At 40.7% G+C, this 19,582-nt stretch overlaps 1 protein-coding gene across 1 annotated transcript in view; it reads right to left on the bottom strand.

Moving 5' to 3' along the window:
* The window catches only part of ubald1a (UBA-like domain containing 1a), a 31,172-nt gene extending 23,552 nt beyond the window's left edge, over positions 1–7,620 (bottom strand). The window contains exons 1-2 of the mRNA XM_014179674.3: positions 7,335–7,620; positions 6,637–6,696 (exon numbers count right to left, since the gene is read on the bottom strand). Of these exons, the coding sequence (XP_014035149.1) occupies positions 6,637–6,696; positions 7,335–7,442 (168 nt within the window). The 5' untranslated portion in view covers positions 7,443–7,620. The remainder of the gene's footprint in view (positions 1–6,636; positions 6,697–7,334) is intronic.
* Between the last annotated feature and the right edge of the window lie 11,962 nt (positions 7,621–19,582).

The raw sequence follows: 19,582 nt of genomic DNA on the forward strand, positions 1-19,582 counted from the left end.
AGCCTGGCTTCCTGTTGGAATGTGTTGCGGTGGCAGTGTTTGTATGGGCAGAGAGTGTATGGAGAGGGAAACCGCTGAGGGGAGAGCTGACGAGACACAACAAAGAGGCAAATCTAAACATGGCCGAGCACAGGCTGGCTGCTTAGGACCGGCGTCAGGAGGGGCAAGGAGGGGCGGGGGTAGTGTTCATTTTGGCAGCTATTTTAGATTTTGTTTTCATCTTAAAATACCTTTTTAGTTTTAATCACATTTTTGTCATTTCATCCTTCTTAAGTTTTAGTTATATAGAGCTTCTAATGTGATCAAAGAAAAAATAGCCTACATGAAAGTAAAAGAGAGTAAACATTGTTTCTAGTTGAGGTTAGTTACAAGTGCCCAGGCTTCGCATCAGTTCAAAAGATTGAATGGGAGCTGTGCTGGGGGGGGGGGATCAGCTCAATCAGACCGCGCAACTGAGAGATGTAAACCCTGCCAATGAGGAGACTGCATGAAATATTCTGCATGCATGCCTGCTTAGGGCTGGACAAAACAGATGAAAAGAAGCTCCATGTCAAATGAAATGTCCATTAGACTCACGTGGAATTCTCGTCTCATCACATTTTCATCAACTAAAATAAAAAGTCATTTGTAATAGTTATTGGTTTTTTTCCAGGGCGTCGCATCTCGTTATCGTCATAGTTTTAGTCAGAAAAAAATAGGTTATTGACAAGCATTTTTGGTCATAGTTATTGTTGATGAAATGAACACTGGGCCGGGGGAAGAGACAGCCAAGGTAAGGCAGGGGGGAGCAGGAAGGAGGGTAGGAAGGGCAGCATGGAGGGCAGGGGGACTACCCAAGTTTAGGAGTAAGTTTCCCCTCGCCACTGATCTGGAAGGCCTGTAGTTCTCCTAATGGTTAAGGTTAGGATTTAGGGAGGGAAAGCTGATCCTACTTAGGCCCATTACTCATGCAAGCTCCTCACTGAGTAGTTGTCTCCTAACTCCACCATGGCTAGGCTAACTCTCACTTTAATGACAGACACAATGCTTGTCCCTAGGCCCTTTATATCAATATGAACAGGCTCAGAGAAGAGAAAGTCCACATTAAAGGGTCTGCTTCACGGCCTTTAGTCTTTGTGTTGTCAATTAGAGGATGCTTCATTAGCACAGGGAAAAAATGTATGAAATGTATGCATTCACTACTGTAAGTCGCTCTGGATAAGAGCGTCTGCTAAATGACTAAAATGTAAAAAAATTAATTAAAAAATTAAAAAATTAAAATATAAATTAGTATTCTACCCATAGCCACATGACTCATTTGAAGCCTGTCATGTTCGCGAAAAAAAATGATTGTGTACAAACACAAGCACACATACTCCCACATACCATCCCTTTCCCTCTCTCTCACACACACACCTCAAATACGTGTCTGTGCAAAGATGAACGTTTGTTTATGTTGTGGCAGGGAACAGGCAGGGCACTCCTCTGGCTTTCTTTATTCTTTGCTAGGCTAAATCTACCATGTTTCACAACATAATGCAAGGAGAAAGGGGGGGAGCTGCATTCCGCTAGTGGAGCTGGTTGATATTTAATTGGTCATCTCTGGCTGAAAAAACTCATGGGTAGAATGTGTTGATTCTAGGGTAAATCATAATACAATTTAGACTTAATAAGGAGAATATTTTATAGTATAGTCTGGAACAGTTATCATCTCATCATACTGAGGATGAACATTTTATGGGAATTCATGAGCATAGACTAAAGAAATGTATGGCGCTGAGCTTTTCCTGCATCCATCGGGTCTGTCAATCACAATAAAATGTGCCAGTCGGAGTAAATACTGGAGCAAAGTGGATTAAGTCTCTATAGCCAAGCTACGCTGATAAGCTCCAGGGAGTTGGCATTGGCAATGGCTGCAGCCTGCCATGAAGTAGACTAACACACACACAGGGATTTTTCTGCCATTGAAATCCTTGGGTGGGCGTTTTTTTCCAAGTCACCTAAGTCCAAACAGTGAAATTCATTTTTGGGATGGAAAAAAGCTTTCAGTGTAAACTTAAATTACTAAAACCAGATAAAAAGTATGTAGAAAAGATAATGGACCTATTTATTTTTTAGAATATAATCTTTGAGAATGTACAATTGTAAATTCCAAAAACAATGAATTGAGCAGTATATCTAGAACACAGCAATTAGCCATGGAAAATGCATAGAATTGAAGAAAATTTGCTTTAAAACAACAACATTTTCTCTCAACTGCATGCCATAATGTGTGGAATTGCAGGAAATTTGCATTAAAACTGCAAAAAATTCTCTCAGCTCCATGGAGAAATATGTACAATTGCAGGAAATTGGCTTAAAAATTGAAAAATGTCTCTACACTGCCAAGATGGGGGCCTCTAAAATGATCTCTAACATTCAGCCGTGCAGGTGGGCCGACCGCTCACCTTGCCATGCCCAACACCTAAGCCCCTTTTTGATCCATGCTTCGTAAACAGCAGGTGTAGACTAACAGTGAAATGCTTACATAATGGTCATTTTCCAACGATGCAGAGTTAAAAATAAAGATAAAAAGTATGTGTACAGAAATAGTGACACGAGGATCTAATACACAGTGAATAACAACAACGAGTAAAAATAACATGGCTATATAAATGGAGTACCAGTACCAAGTTGATGTGCAGGGGAATGATGTAACTGAGGTAGCTATGTACATATAGGTAGCAGTAAAGTAGGCAACACGATAGATAATCGAAAGAAGCAGCAGCCTGTGATTGTGAGTGTGTGTGAGTGTGTGGCGTCAGTATGCATGTGTGTGCATGTTATGTGTGTGTGGGTTAGTGCTGTGCGATGAACCAAAATGTTATTTTTTTGTGAGCTCAACGTACCGTTTCTCTAGAGAGAAATCAAATAATTCACGAGAGAAAGTCAAAAACTATGTGGGACGCTGGGCTGAAGGGAGTTGTCATTTTTACTGAGCAAATATTCAACCTAGTTTAGCGCAGAAACATGGTACCACAATGACCATAATCCATTGCGCCTGTTCTTTCCGGCTCGAACAAAAATGGATACACTTTTATGCCAGCTACATTAGGTTAGATAAACACAGATCGCATAGACCGCATGAGAGGGGAATGTACACAACACAACAAGGAGAGAGGGAATAGAGACAGTTTGTGAAAGTATGCCTTGTCTACTTTTAAGAACTAGGTTAGCCTAAGACTACAGTATGGGGAGCACAGAGATAATGCTGTCTGGCTGGCTGCTACTGCCTGAGCAGAGATGAGGACTTTAAGGAATGAAAAATATTAAAGTCATCAAATACAATATAGTTATTTCCTATTGACATCTAACCAATGACAGAGACAATGGAATATATTCAATGTTTTGACAATTGAATGTTCACTATTTTTGGCTTTGGAATTTTCATAAAAAATAGGGATGTCGATATTTTTGGCCGGTACCGATATCCAATATTTTCCTTGCCAAAAAACCTGATACCGATAACCGATATTTAAAATTCCTGAGTCCTTTCAAGCATTCTAGTACAGTTACATAGTTGAAACACACACACACACACACACTGACCCAAAAATGATTTTGTTATCATTTACAGTACGTATGTCCCCATCACCAGTAAAACATAATCAAAACATTTTTCACTTACTTGCTGTGCTGTTTTGTTTGCTCAGTGATTTTTGCTCAGTTGTTTCATTCTCAACTAGGATTTCATGATACATGTCAAACAGTGAAGTTTCAGCTCTGTCTGTCCCTGACTTCTTCTGTCGTGGGTCCTCTTCCTCGGTGCGCACGGTCACCGTGTCTGTTTCCATATTGTCCAGCTGTGTCTGTAAGATTTCACGTAACCCTGTTTCTTGTCTGCATCGAAGTAGCGGTCCTTGTACCTAGCATCGAGCATGGTGGCGACACAGTAAAGAGGCTCAGAGGGAATGCCGCTGAATCGCTTGTTCACAGCCTCTAGTAGAGTACTTTTGCAAGTTTTAACCCCACGGTCTGTCTGCAGTTTTGTTGAGCAGCGTTTCAATGCCATGACAGAGGGTATCACGTCTGCTGCAGGCACAGTTGATGAGCTTATTTCTCCAGTCAGTTGATCGAATGGAGCAAGGAGTGTGTTCATGTTTCCAAGTTTCAAACACGTTCTCAAATGCCATTGAAATGGCAGCAGCTGTATGTGAACCAGCACATTCTTAAGCATGCAATACGGCTTTCCTCAGTACGAAATCCTCGTTGAACCACTATGCTGTCAGACTCAGAATGCTCACGGGGCTGACATCGCTGGTCCAAATGTCAGTCGTGAAGCTAATAGCAGTGAAGCCCATAGCAAGTCGCTCATGGATGTGGTTTCAACAATACTGTGTAACTCCGAAAAATAGCGCCTACTTGGTAGTGTGTACCGGGGCTCGAGGTGCTCGACCAGTCGGCGAAAGCCAACATCATCCACGATAGAGAACGGTTGATTGTCAAGGGCAATGAATTCCATTATCTTGCCGTTAATGGGTTTCGCCTTTGAGTTGTCTTGCTGAAATGTTCTTACTCTTTCAAATGACTGCTCGACTTGAACTTGTTTAGTTGTTGGAAGTGTGCGCTTAGTTTTTTCTACTTTTGTTCTAAGTGGTCGCTGAACGTCTGGGGGTGATGAACTTTCAAATGAGTAATTAGGTTTGTGGTATTGAAAGATTTCACTTTCTCCCCTCAGGAAATAATAGCAGCACAAACGTTGCATATGGCCTTTTTGTTATCTTCCTTTGAAACTTCAAAATAGATCCACACAGCAGACATTGTGGGCTAGGTTAGGAATGCTGTGTTGCACATGTAGCGCTGTATTTTTTGTGGCGTCATTGCATCATCTACCTACGTTATACAGGTATGCACGTCAGCTTTGACATCGGTTTTGCACATCAGCGTTAAACGAGACATCGGGCCAATGGCGATGTTGGCATTTTTAGCTAATATCGTCCGATTCTGATATGCTTACCGATATATCGTGCATCCCTAATAAAAAATCTCTAAAATCCTTTAAAGTCATTATTTCATAATGCATTTAATGTTCCCAAAAAAGATTTGAAACCAAAATTGAAAAACATTCTTATTTTTTTTAAATAATCGAACCAAAACCAAACCAACCTCAAAAAGCACTAATCACTCAGCACTAGTGTATGTAGTGTGTGTGTGTGTGTTGGGGTGTCAGTGTAAGTATGTGTGAGTAGAGTCCAGCATGTATGCATAGAGTCAGTGCAAGAGAGTCAATGCAAAAAAGGGTCAATGCAGGTAGTCCGGGTAGCCATTTGATTGGCTATATAGCAGTCTTGTTTAGCAGTCTTACACAGGCCTACATATGGAAACACAGAGACAGAGAGCAAGCTGTTTTCTATTGAAATTGAAAAGTTCATTATTCTGTCTCTATGGATACAGCGATATGAAATACCCTCCACTGATATGATACAGGCTACTGTACACAAAGACGTGTGTACAACCCAGGTTCACCCATATCTGAGCCTATGTTGACTTACTAAATGAAAGTAATTTCAGGTGACACACATATAGGCTAAATAAAGGTTGGAGGGTAGACATATTGTTTCTGCACAGCTAATAGATGTTATCAGGTCTTGATTTTAATCGCTCCTACAGTGTTTTATTTTCAACCACAAAAGCTGCAGGTAAAACACTATATTCTCCAGCTTGAACATTGTTGTATGAATACACTGTACTGTGAGCAACACGCACCCACATAAAACATATCTGAAACCAATCATTGCATTCACAGACCAGCATGAACATTAAAATGTCCACTAGTATGGTGAGGCCACCTGACACCAGAGAATCTGGACAGACACATGAATGGGTTTCCACTCAACTCCAAACTGATCAACATTCCCCCAAATCCTTTATTTAGCCTATATATGTGTTCCAGAATGCAGCTGTTGCTAGATGCTGCCATGCCATGCAGCTCAACACAAAGGCTTATGTGCCACTGCGTAGGCAGTGCAGGGCGTGCAAAACCATAACAAGTGTTCTATAATATTCAGGCACTGTTGACAGACTGACTGACTGCCAATTTTATGCTTGATATTTTGTTTACACTATTCCTAAAACATCACAGCTGCACTACATTATGTGTGTAATACCGTTAGAACAACTCATAATGATGTAATAAAATAGGCAGACAAATGGAATACAACATCAGCGGGAAATATACATTTCCCCCAGAAACATAAGGACATGGTGTTTGGGGCACACAGAATGTGGAATCCGTTCACGTGTATCCACCACTAAGCAGTACACATGTCACTGACATCTTCTTCCAATCCATCTTCAACATCCCTCTTTCCATTCCAAAAATCATCAACATTCTAATCGAACGCAGGCTGTGCTGGCCGAACCAAACGTGGCCGCTGCTGCTAAACGCATGCCTCATGTGTTTATTTATGGAAACCCCGACTCCACAACATGGCCGACGTGTGCTTTGTTATTGTTACTACATCATAATTATGGGTCTTTACGCATCGTTTTCTAAGTAATTAATGAACTAAGAGAAGGCGTATCGGTATTATTGACACAGTTAGTAATAATATTGTAATAACACCATCATATTAAAAAAAGGATTAGGGTGCATTCTAATAGGGAGCCCATACTTACCATTTGATGATGGTGACCGTACGGAATATTCGTTTCTTGAAAAAAGGCACTGAGGGCAGTCTAAAACAAACACAAATCAAATATAATTTGATCAGTTATATTTAGCCGTTACTACATACAAAATGTGTTTCAAAAATAAATATAAATACAAATTGTGTAGAGAATGATGTAATATATGTAATACAACAGTTTGTGTTTACAAAACATTCAGCACATAAACAATGGAGCTGAATCAAATTTGACGTGAAAAATATATCCCACTGTTATGTTCAGACTAAACAATCACGTGCAGTCAATACAAACGAACATTTATCTTTATTGCATAATAGCATTTTCTAGCCTCACCTAGCCGCTGCATGGGAACAGGATTAGCAATAGCTAGTATATTTAATCTCTAGAGTAAAATCTAACGGTAAACTTTTCCCAGTCCAGCCTTACTTCGTGGATACTATGGATATTTATAACATACATAAATACAACAGAACAATTATATATAACACCAATAAATAGACGCTAGAAGTTGAGTTTAAAAGTGTTGATACTGATCTCTTTTCTTAATGTTCTTATGCAACGTCAAATATCAGCCATGATAAAAACGAACATCGCAGCCTAGTCAAAACTAAAAGTACTGTCTGCCACAATGGCAGTCAGACATAAACATTAGCTAGCCATCTCGCTACTGATCGTAAACCCCTTACCTCAAATTGCCAATGTGCCGCTTGCAAAAGCTGCTTCGCCTGATCTGCCGCACAACCTGCTGTCAAGACGAACTGGTTTATCATTACTTGGTGTTTGAGTTCCTCCATTTTGCGACGAAGCTTTATTCCTACTCACGGCTCGTAGTGTTGTGTCTGGACTTCGATATTCGTGGCTTTATTCCTCTCTTCTCTGTCTCAGTCATCCACCATTACAGCCGGTTGAGCAAACACAAATATTTACTGTAAGAGCGCTGATCAGAGTGTAAGTAGCGCCGCCTTGAGTGACACCAGCCGGTAACCAATGAAGACAGAGCAGTGCAAATGGGATATGTATGCCACAAAAGTCCTGCCACAATACGAGCGCCGCTGATGAAATTATTCCATTCTCTCAAATCACAAGACAAGATGGTCAGTACAGTGCAAAAACAAGATGGAAAAGCTTGGAATTTAGACAGTTCACATGTTAATGGAAATATAAGATAGACTAATTAGGTTAAGTAATATCAAATATGAAAGGATTACCATGTCCCCCCAAAATAAGGACGTCTTCTTTTTGTTTGTTTTGGACTACAAGTCCCGTGAGCCAACGCTTTGTTTGTAAATTTCTAGCACATATAGTGGTCCTGGGGGACTGAATTTTGTGAATGACGGCCACTCCTGTCCAATTCCCATACGCTCTGTGTCGCTATCTTGCCAAATATGGTAAACAAATCTTCCACCACCAATTACATTGCATGGAGTTACATTAACGACAGTCTCCCGGCGGGTGTATTTAAAGTACATTCAGACGCGTCATGTCTGCGCAGTGAAGTCAATATTGCAGTCAAAACCACACAGTACAAGCTGTATTACCAATATACATTCACCAAATAATTTATGGCATGTTTATAAACAATGTGTTTAATATCCTGCTGTCATTTGAAATTAATCTCTCAGTGTTTTGTGCTATGAATAATTTGTGTTTATAATATGTGTATATGTTTCCACTGGCCTACTGGTTTTTTTCTCTCTCTGTCCATTCACCATGCAACTCTATGCATTGAGCCTCTAGTTGGCTGACCCCTTTAGCTCTCATAAGAATACCCAATAACAACAGGCCCTGTGGCCTGTACTTAAAATTGCATTGATGGTGATGCATGGTGAAAGGAAAATAGCACTACAGCCACAGGGAGTAGACTGTGTGTAAATAGAATCCTCAATACCATCAATAAACTGCCAAGGATTGTGGGAAACTGGACACTGTAAACATCCTGTTATTGGCCTTGTGCTTATGGGCAGTCTCTCTGTGGGGACTTTAAAACAGAAGTGTGTGTGTGTGTGTGTGTGTGTGTGTGTGTGTGTGTGTGTGTGTGTGTGTGTGTGTGTGTGTGTGTGTGTGTGTGTGTGTGTGTGTGTGTGTGTGTGCGTGTGTGTGTGTGTGTCGTGTGTGTGTGTGTGTGTGTGTGTACGCGATAGGCTTTGGAAATGGAGACACCTGCTGGTGAAATGGTCCTTTCGAGCAGTGCATTAGGTCAGAGCTCAAAATAAAATAGATTCCTATTACTGTATAGCCATCCTTAGAGCACAGCCAAACCCCAAAATTATAGTTTTGGACTCTCTATGAATATGGAAAATGTTGCCTCTTTTAGTACTGTAATTCCCTTTTTGTTTGATCTGCTTACCTTTTTGAAGACCCTTTGATGACATCATAATTAGACCAAACACCCTGGCATGATTTCAGTTTCTTGAAAGAAAGTGGGCTAGACGTCATGCAGGACTAGGTGCATAATGATAGATTATAAGACATCCCCTATTACAATAGACCCCTGTCTGTACACTGTACACGTGCTGAATGCCATAGACCTCTCTTGAGAAACACTGCTGCTGCCTTTCACAACAGTAAGAACAGCTGGTCAAACATTTACCCTGTTTCACCAGGGCCCTTTGTGAATGAACTGAAACAAACCTGGAAGCATTTTGAAACCATGTGATGCCTCCTTCCTTCCTTCCGTGACAGACAGCAGCATGTGACAGCTGGATTGGCTTATCTCAGTTTTTACATGCAGTGATGCGACCCACTTCTCCTTTGACCCAGCATTCAGAGCTCTACTTTGCGCCAGATTTGTACAGGCAGCTAGGCCTACTGATTGTGAACCCCCTCTGCTATCCAGTCTTATACAGTCCTGGATGGTGCATGGACCAAAGGCTCCTTAGTACATGAATGTCCACTATTAATAGTGTAATGATTAAGAGACTGTAGTATTATCCCAGCACTGCCACCAATGTAACAAATGAGGGGGAACAGCCAGCTCGGGGTTCCAACCACCAACCCCCTGTTCTGTGTCTTGGGAGAGGCATTAGTATAGGATTCTAAGGCCAACATACAGAGATTCCGAGAAACTACATCAGAGGCTAAATTAGGTCTGTGAAAGTGCAAAGATTGTGTATGTTGTGTAACCAGTCCAGGGATTAAGAAAGGGAAACTGCCATAGAGTGTACACATGGTCCAGGGTTGAGCAGCAGGGTCACAGGGTTACAGGACAGGTCACTGTAAAGCCGTCAAGTGCATGTTGGGTCAGGTCAGGTTATGATCCGTAATCTGTGCGAACCTCTAGAAAATGCCTGATCTATCGCTGGCTCAGGTCTAGGGCCATCTGTTTGAAGGTGCTGAAACCACCATAGGGAGCATCTAAATAGTCTTACGTGGTTTCCTCTGCTCATTCCCTATACTTCATTTGCATTGATCTACATGCACGTACAGTGCATTTGGAAAGTATTCAAACCTATTCCCTTTTTCCACATTTTGTTACGTTATAGCCTTATTCTAAAATGGATTAAATACATTTCTTTCCTCATCAATCTACACACAATACCCCATAATGACAAAGCAAAAACAGATTAAAAAAAATTGTTTGCCAATTTAATAAAAATAAAAACAGACCTTTAGAAACACGAAGAGTCTTCCTAGAGCTGGCCGACCGGCCAACCTGAGCAATTGGGGGAGAAGGGCCTTGGTCAGGGAGGTCACCAAGAACCCGATGGTCACTCTGACAGAGTTCCAGAGTTCCTATGTGGAAATGGGAGAACCTTCCAGTAGGACAACCATCTCTGCAGCACTCCACCAATCAGGTCTTTATGTTAGAGTGGACAGACAGAAGCCACTCCTCAGTAAAAGGCACATGACAACCCACTTGGAATTTGCCAAAAGATGGAACTCTTTGGCCTGAATGCCAAGCGTCACGTCTGGAGGAAACCTGGTACCATCCCTACATTGAATCATGGTGGTGCCAGCATCATGCTGTGGGGATGTTTTTCAGCACCAGGGACTGGGAGACTAGTCAGGATCGAGGGAAAGATGAACAGAGCAAAGTGCAGGATCCTTGATGAAAACCTGCTCCAGAGCGCTCAGGACCCCAGACTGGAGCGAAGGTTCACCTTCAAACAGGACAACGACCCTAAGCACACAGCCAAGACCATGTAGGAGTGGCTTTGAGACAAGTCTCTGAATGTCCCTGAGTGGCCCAGCCAGACCCCAGACTTGAACCCAATCGAACATCTCTGGAGAGACCTGAAAATAGCTGTGCAGCGACGCTCCCCATCCAACCTGATGACAGAGCTTTAGAGGATTTGCAGAGCTTTAGAGGATTTGCAGAGAAGAATGGGGGAAACTCCCCAAATACAGGTGTGCCAAGCTTGTAGCGTCATACCCAATTAGACTTGAGGCTGTAATCGCTGCCAAAGGTGCTTCAACAAAGTACTGAGTAAAGGGTCTGAATACTTATGTAAATGTGATATTTCAGATATATATTTTTTTATACATTTGAAAAATGTTCTAAAAACCAGTTTGGGGTATTGTGTGTAGCTTGATGAGGGGGGAAAACAATTTAATCCATTTTAATATAAGGCTGTAACATAACCAGTGGTGTAAAGTATTTCAGTATAAATACTTTAAAGTACTACATAAGTAGTTTTTGGGGGTATCTGTACTTTACTTTGCTATTTATATTTTTGACTGCTTTTACTTTTACTTCACTACATTCCTAAAGAAAATAATGTACTTTTTACTCCATTCATTTTCCCTGACACCCAAAAGTACTAGTTACATTTTGAATGCTTAGCAGTACAGGAAAATGGTCATGCACATCCCTGGCCATCTCTGCTTCCTCTGATCTGATGGACTCACTAAATACAAATGCTTTGTTTGTAAATTATGCCTGAGTGTGGGAGTGTGCACCTGGCTATCCGTAAATTAAAAAAAAACAAGAAAATGGTGCCGTCTGGTTTGCTTAATATAAGGAATTTGAAATTATTTATACCTAAGTCTATTTTAGCAATTACATTTACTTTTGATACTTAAGTATATTTAAAACCAAATACTTTTAGACTTTTACTCAAGTAGTATTTTACTGGGTGACTTTCACTTTTACTTTAGTAATTTTCTATTAAGGTATCTTTACTTTTACTCAAGAATTACATGTGGGTACTTTTTCCACCACTGAACATAACAAAATTTGGAAAAAGTCAAGGGGCCTGAATACTTTCCGAATGCACTGTACAAGCCAGGAATTTTCTTTCACCTGTCCAGTTCTTTCATATCAATACAGATTGATTCAGCTCTCTGGGTAGAGGTGCAGGATCTTAATTTGATCCCCCTGTTGCAGGAGAACTGTCCTGCAATGCAGGAAATATAATACTTTAAGTTTATTTTAGGTTTAAAAAGGCTTCTGAAGTTTGTAATTTCCACTTTGAAATGTTAGACTTAATCTTCCCTTACGAAAAATTTATCAAGCCCTACAAAAATGTACATTAATTATAATCCACATAATAATTCACATTTCCTGTCTCTGCAGGATTATTTTCCTGCTGTAGCAAACTGGCTCAAATTAAAATAATCTGTAGGTGGGCCAACTGGAAGTGAGTCTCAGCTGCAGTACACTTTATTTCCACAGAGTGGCAGTGCATCTCTATGAGAGGAGCTGAGGTAGTTTTCAATAGGCAACAGATGGAAACAGGGTTTTTTTCCTCAGATTTTTTGTAAATTGTAAACTTATCAGTATCACTACATTCATAACAACCTAAGCACTACAAAACTTCTATTCCATCAAATAAACCACACATTTATGTTTACCATATTCAGTACTCTCATTGACCTCGCTTGGTGAGCGAAAAAAACGAAAAAACGACACATGCTGTAGAAGACAGATGTTGGGCCCAGTTATCCCTCTTGCTTTGTGTCTTCCTGTCTGGTGTGACAAATAAATGATTTACTATAGCTCTCACCTTGGGCCAATCAGTGTAATTTTGTAAATGCAGGATCTCTATGGCAAGACGCATCATTTACCCAAGTTTGTTCAAAATTGGGCCAGTGCTGTCTGAGATATGGTGTGTGACTAATGTACGAACTGACAGACAGAGACTGATCCACAGTTCCCTCACCGATTTCATCGTGGGGAACAATAATAACAAGAGGAATAAATACACAATGAGTAACTATATACATTAGGTACCAGTACCGAGTCCATGTGCAAGGGTGCTAGGTAATTGAGGTAGATACAGTTGAAGTCGGAAGTTTACATACACCTTAGCCAAATACATTTAAATTCAGTTTTTCACAATTCCTGACATTTAATCCTAGTAGAAATTCCCTGTCTTAGGTCAGTTTGGATCACCGCTTTATTTTAAGAATGTGAAGTGTCAGAATAATAGTAGAGAGAATGAGTTATTTCAGCTTTTATTTCTTTCATCACATTCCCAGTGGGTCAGAAGTTTACATACACTCAATTAGTATTTGGCAGCATTGCCTTTAAATTGTTTAACTTGGGTCAAACGTTTCGGGTAGCCATCCACAAGCTTCCCACAATAAGTTGGGTGAATTTTGGCCCATTCTTCCTGACAGAGCTGGTGTAACTGAGTCAGGTTTGTAGGCCTCCTAGCGCACACTCGCTTTTTCAGTTCTGCCCACAAATGTTCTATAGGATAGAGGTCATGGCTTTGTGATGGCCACTCCAATACCTTGACTTTGTTGTCCTTAAGCCATTTTGCCACAACTTTGGAAGTTTGCTTGGGATCAATGTCCATTTGGAAGACCCATTTGCGATCAAGCTTTAACTTCCTGACTGATGTCTTGAGATGTTGCTTCAATTTATCCAGATAATGTTCCTTCCTCCTCATGATGCCATCTATATTGTGAAGTGCACCAGTCCCCCCTGCAGCAAAGCACCCCCACAACGTGATGCTGCCACCCTCGTGCTTCACGGTTGGGATGGTGTTCTTCGGCTTGCAAGCATCCCCCTTTTTCCTCCAAACATAACAATGGTCATTATTTCTAAACAGTTCTATTTTTATTTAATCAGACCAGAGGACATTTCTCAAAAAAGTACGATCTTTGTCCCCATGTGCAGTTGCAAACTGTAGTCTGGCTTTTTTTATGACGGTTTTGGAGCAGTGGCATCTTCCTTGTTGAGTGGCCTTTCAGGTTATGTCGATATAGGACTCGTTTTACTGTGGATATATATACTTTTGTACCGGTTTCCTCCAGCATCTTCACAAGGTCCTTTGCTGTTGTTCTGGGATTGATTTGCACTCTTTGTACCAAAGTATATTAATCTCTAGGAGACAGAACGTGTCTCCTTCCTGAGCGGTATGACGGCTGCGTCTTCCCATGGTGTTTATACTTGCGTACTATTGTTTGTATAGATGAACGTGGTACCTTCAGGTGTTTGGAAATTTCTCCCAATGATGAACCAGATTTGTGGAGGTCTACAATTTTTTTCTGAGGTGTTGGCTGATTTCTTTTGTTTTCCCCATGATGTCAAGCAAAGAAGCACTGAGTTTGAAGGTAGGCCTTGAAATACATCCAAAGGTGCACATCCAATTGACTCAAATTATGTAAATTAGCCTATCAGAAGCTTCTAAAGCCATGACATAATTTTCAGGAATTTTCCAAGCTATTTAAAGGCACAGTCAATTTAGTGTATGTGAACTTCTGACCCACTGGAATTGTGATACAGTTGTTGGAAAAATGACTTGCGTCATGCACAAAGTAGATGTCCTAACCGACTTGCCAAAACTATAGTTTTTAACAAGAAATTTGTGTGGTTGAAAAACGAGTTTTAATGACTCCAACCTAAGTGTATGTAAACTTCCGACTTCACCTGTATGTGTGACTAGGCAACATAATAGATAATAAACAGTAGTAGCAGCGTATGTGGTGAGTCAATAGAGTTAGTTAAAAAAGGGTCAATGCAGATAGTCAGGGTAGCTATTTGGTTAACTATTTAGCAGTCTTATGGATTAGGGGTAGAAACTGTTCAAGGTCCTGTTGGTTCCAGACTTGGTGCATGATAGCATTTGCCGTGCGGTAGCAGAGAGAACATTCTATGAGTTGGGTGGCTGGAGTCTCTGACAATTTTTAGGGCCTTCCATTGACACCGCCTGGTATAGAGGTCCTGGATGGCAAGGAGCTCGGCCCCAGTGATGTACTGGGCCGTACGCACTACCCTCTGTAGCACCTTGTGCTCGAATGCCAAGCAGTTGCCATACCAAGCGGTGATGCAGCCAGTCAAGATGCTGTCACTGGTGCAGCTGTAGAGCTTTTTGAGGATCTGAGGGCCAATGCCAAATCTTTTTTGCCTCCTGAGGGGGAAGAGGCGTTGTTGTGCCTTCTTCACGACTGTGTTGGTGTGTGTGGACCACTTTTTGATCACGTGATGACATTCTATTTACTCTAAACATGCTAAATTCTCAGAGGAAATCGTCAGACAATGTGGACCATTGTGCAGCTGGCTGGTGAGGCTGCTGGCAATCTGAAGTACCAGGGCCAGAGAGTGCACATCTATGCGGATGTCTCTGCTGAACTGATGAAAAACAGGGCATCGTTCAACAAAGTGCGTACCCACCTGCGGGATACAAAAGTGAGATATGGGCTGCTATTTCCCTGCAGGCTGATTGTGACTTTCCGGGACATCACACTATCTTTCAGAGACTCCAGAGACACCAAGAATCACTATGGTATTCCAACCAATTCTTGGCCCAATGAGCAACAGCTCCGTCCATCTCCCATCTGATAATTTGGACAGTAGCCTAGCTCCACTTCCAGTCTAATGGAAATATGTATTTTATTTTTGGGTGCTCTCATTTGTGGATTATGCAGCCTCTTAAGATTCAAGTAGGCCTAGGCTACAGCCAGTGGCGACCCGTCATTCAGGGCAGAATGGGCTGAGCCTGTTATTGCATGTTATTTTGGAATTAATACGTGCCACATATCAGTTTGCAAATAATGTTAAAAAAAAAATATTGAGTTAATAAAGCTGCATACAAACAGCCTAGCTCTGTGCTTTCTGTGGTGGAGGGGCAGTCAGCGGAAAATACAGACCATAGGGGTTGGTACATCTCTAGTTGCACCGTGATTGGCTCAGTGTTCTGTCACTCATGGGGACATTGCCTCACCACAAAATCTACAGGGAGAGCTATAAAGTTTAAGCCCCCTTGGGTGCTGCCATAGATTTACATTTAGAAGTGTCCATCCAAGAAGGCTCAAGGTCATTGGCCACAGATAAAACTAACGTATCGGTGCTCATCGGCCATTGGACATAAACATAACACAACAAGTACGAAATCACAAATTCAACAATGAGTGGTTTGGAAGGAATCTGTGGCTAACTGCAAGCATTGCAAAGCAATCACTGTTTTGCTTCCCCTGCTATTCAGTGGAGAGGGTGTGTGGTGCAAGTCTGTGTTTAATTGGTCTATTTTCCACGTTTAAAAGGATAAACATTCACACGCAACCCCATGGGCCAGAAAAGGTTGAAAACATTGGCCATGCTGTCAATCCAGCATTCCTTCTTGGGTGTTCACAACAACTGGAAACTCAGAACAGGGAAATCTCAGACTTCAGGGAGTTCAAGACAGCTGGGAACTCGGGAAGAAATGTGCTCCGACTGGGAATATACATTTTGAACGATCATCCAACTCGGAATTCCAAGTCGGGAACTCGGGCGTCTTTCTAGAGCTCCGACCTGAAGATCACTGATGTCGTGATTCGACCTTGTTTTTTTCAGAGTTCCCAGATCTCTTGAAAGCCCTATAAATCCAGAGAATGCCAGACTTTGATGATCAAGTTTCATGACAAAATTTGGCCACAAGAAGGACCGCTGCACCACCTTCCTGTACAAGTGAGTACAGCACAATGGTAAGTCCAAAAATGTCTTGTATGCTGCTGCATAAATTATGTAATATGCCAGGAAGATATGTATACTGTAGCTAAGAAAGTAATACTAACTATATGTTGTGTAGTATGCTGTTAGTAGCCCATGTGCCTCACCCTAATAATTTGGTCCCTTTCCCCCTCATAACTTAGCCTACTGTTCTAACTTGGTGGTGCACATGTAGCATATAGCCTGTTTAGAGAAATGCAATCATCGAATATTGTAAGAGCTTTCATTGTCTGCTTATATGCCTCCTTTATATGTCCTACAGTTCTGACTTGGTGTACAGGGAGAATACTGTAAGAACAGTCCATGTTCTGAATTCTGTCGCTGTACATTTCAAAAGTGCTGAACAAATAGTTATGTTGACTATGTTAGTCTTAGCTGCGCTGTTAGGCAGGTGTAGCGGTGGTAAGGATTCACTCCAAGGTGTTAAAAAGAAAGCTCTGCTGTTGGGACAGCTTTATGTAGGCTCTAACAGTTTGTGGGCACCATTTATCACATTATAGTGCAATTCATGTATTGTTTAGTGTTGTGTTGTGTTGTGTAGTGGCTTGGTGTCATACAGCAAAAAAAAAAATGGTTTGCCCAACCAAGATTTACGTGCTAAAATCGCCACTGGCTGTTCGGCCGAAATGCTTCACAGATGCTTTTTCTTTTGTTGTATTAGCTAATTAGGCTAATGACCTATCAGACGATAGATCTAATTATTCTGTAGATTCAATCTGAGCCAACTGTCTGTTGACAAGGCCAAATGATCAACAAGCTATTTCTATTTTTGGTTGCTATTATTATCATTTTTGGGGGCCATAATGGACAATCAATTCTCTGGTTATGGACATTGGTTATGGACATTGTGTCGCTCTGTGGAATCAAGCAGACTGAGATTTGGTCTAATAATTGAGACTTGTTGTGTTTGAACGGATGATCTGCCAAGAGTGAAATAATTTTGTTTTGTTTGGAGCCCTGTTAAGTATATGGTTATAACAATTTAAATAATCTAGGCCTATACAATATCTAGTAGCGTTTCACTTTTGCTAATTGGCCGTTATACAAATGGGGAGGGAGTGAACTGGGAAAGTAAATTGACAATTTTCCCTTGGCGAGTTAAAAAAAATATTTAATTAAGGCGCTTCTCATTGGGACGCTTCGTAAGAACACTGACATGAATGAACATCTCAAGCAGGCAGCCTAAGATCAGCATTTGTGCATAATGTTTTTGTATTCGCTAATAATATAGCACTTTAATAAAATAAAAATGTTTTTATTTAGACTGCTAATTTCTTTACTAATTCATGTTTTACATTAGGAGACGGATGCTAAGCACCTTGTTATGCCACAACCCTGCATCTGTACAAGGGGGACATTCTTAGGGAGCTGCAATTGTGAGTGGGGGGGGGGGGGGACACTTTTTCCCCTCATGTCTTGCTTGTTATATGTGCTTATTGTGTTATGTTGTCTTGTGTTGTTATTTTGTTTGTCTTTCCTGTTTTTATTATGTCACTCCTAAGATGATTATGAATTTGAAAATGAAATGCTCAAATACAGCTTTGTGAGCCATAATGTCAATGGTTTGGATAGCACTTTGAAAAATACAAACATATGGTGTTATTTGAATAAAAAAAGAGTAGACATAGCTTTTCTACAAGAGACTCATCTCTTACCACCTGCTCATGAGCAACTTTGATCTGGATGGGTTGACAAAGTGACAAAGTTTTCTATTCCTCTTTTACATCCGACACTAGAGGTGTTGCCATCCTGATTAGACAAAATATGTATTTTTCCCCAGAATAAATTAAGTCTGAGGTCATCTTACTAAACTGCTACTTCCCTAATCATGATGACCCCAAGTGTGTGGGGGGGATTTTATTTGTATTTTGGATGCCAAATTTGATAAATCATCGACTAATGTCCAATCATTGTCCAATATGTCTATAGTACTTGTCCATAACACTCAAGATTTGGGACTTCAAGAAGTATGGAGCACAACATCCTAATGAAAGGGTCTTTTTTTATTCTAATGCACACAAATCCTATTCAACAATGCATTTGTTCTTTGTTCCATAAAACATTTTCTCCGAGATTTCAAATTGTGTTTATTATCCTAGAATTCTATCTGACCACTCTGTCCTGTTTTTTACAATTGAATTTGACGGACCTCCTGTGACACCAAAGTCTTGGAGATTCAAAATATCACTACTAGTAAATCATGAATTTATTGATTATGTTCATTTGAAGTGCACAGGAACACAGCAGTATGCCTTGAAAGGTCTGGGATACCCTGAAAGCGTACTTTAGAGGGAACAACATAGCATTTGCTTCTTCTCTAAAAAGGAAAACAAAAGATGAATTCAAATATATTGAAAAGGAGATAAAACACTTGGAGAATCTGCATTCGGTTACTAAAGAATCTATCACACTTCGCCAACTAGAGAATTAAAATATGAGATACAACACCTTGAAATACTCACTCTACAGAACTATCTATTTTAAAAACAAAACAAAGATATGTAGAACAAGGTGAAATGGCTGGCAAGTTACTGGCTTGGCAAATAAAGAAAGAAACAGAAGAAAGGATGGCTGTAACGTCTGCTTCCAACTCACACTCTCAATCACGTAGATCCCCTGTATGTCATTATCACAACTATTTAGTTCAATTCTTTGCATCCCATCATTGTGAGGTATTGGTTGTTTTGTGACACACTTCTATTCAAAGCTCAGTTTTTTTTGTTTTTTTTTAACTGTAATTGAATCCTCCCGTGTATGATAGTTTTGGCCTGCCTCACTAACGATGCCTTTTGCCTATTCCCTGCCTGTACTTTAGCCTATCGGATTTCCTGTTATCGGATTTCCTGTTATCAACCTATAAATTATTTTAAAAACTATCGGCCTATATCGAATCTTCCATTCCTCTCAAAAAATGTTGAAAAAGCTGTTGCACAGCAACTCACTGCCTTCCTGAAGACAAACAATGTATACGAAATGCTTCAGTCTGGTTTTAGACCCCATCATAGCACTGAGACTGCACTTGTGAATGTGGTAAATGACCTTTTAATGACGTCA

The sequence above is a fragment of the Salmo salar genome, chromosome 28 (assembly GCF_965601325.2).
Source record: "Salmo salar chromosome 28, fSalSal1, whole genome shotgun sequence".
Lineage (NCBI taxonomy): Eukaryota > Metazoa > Chordata > Actinopteri > Salmoniformes > Salmonidae > Salmo > Salmo salar.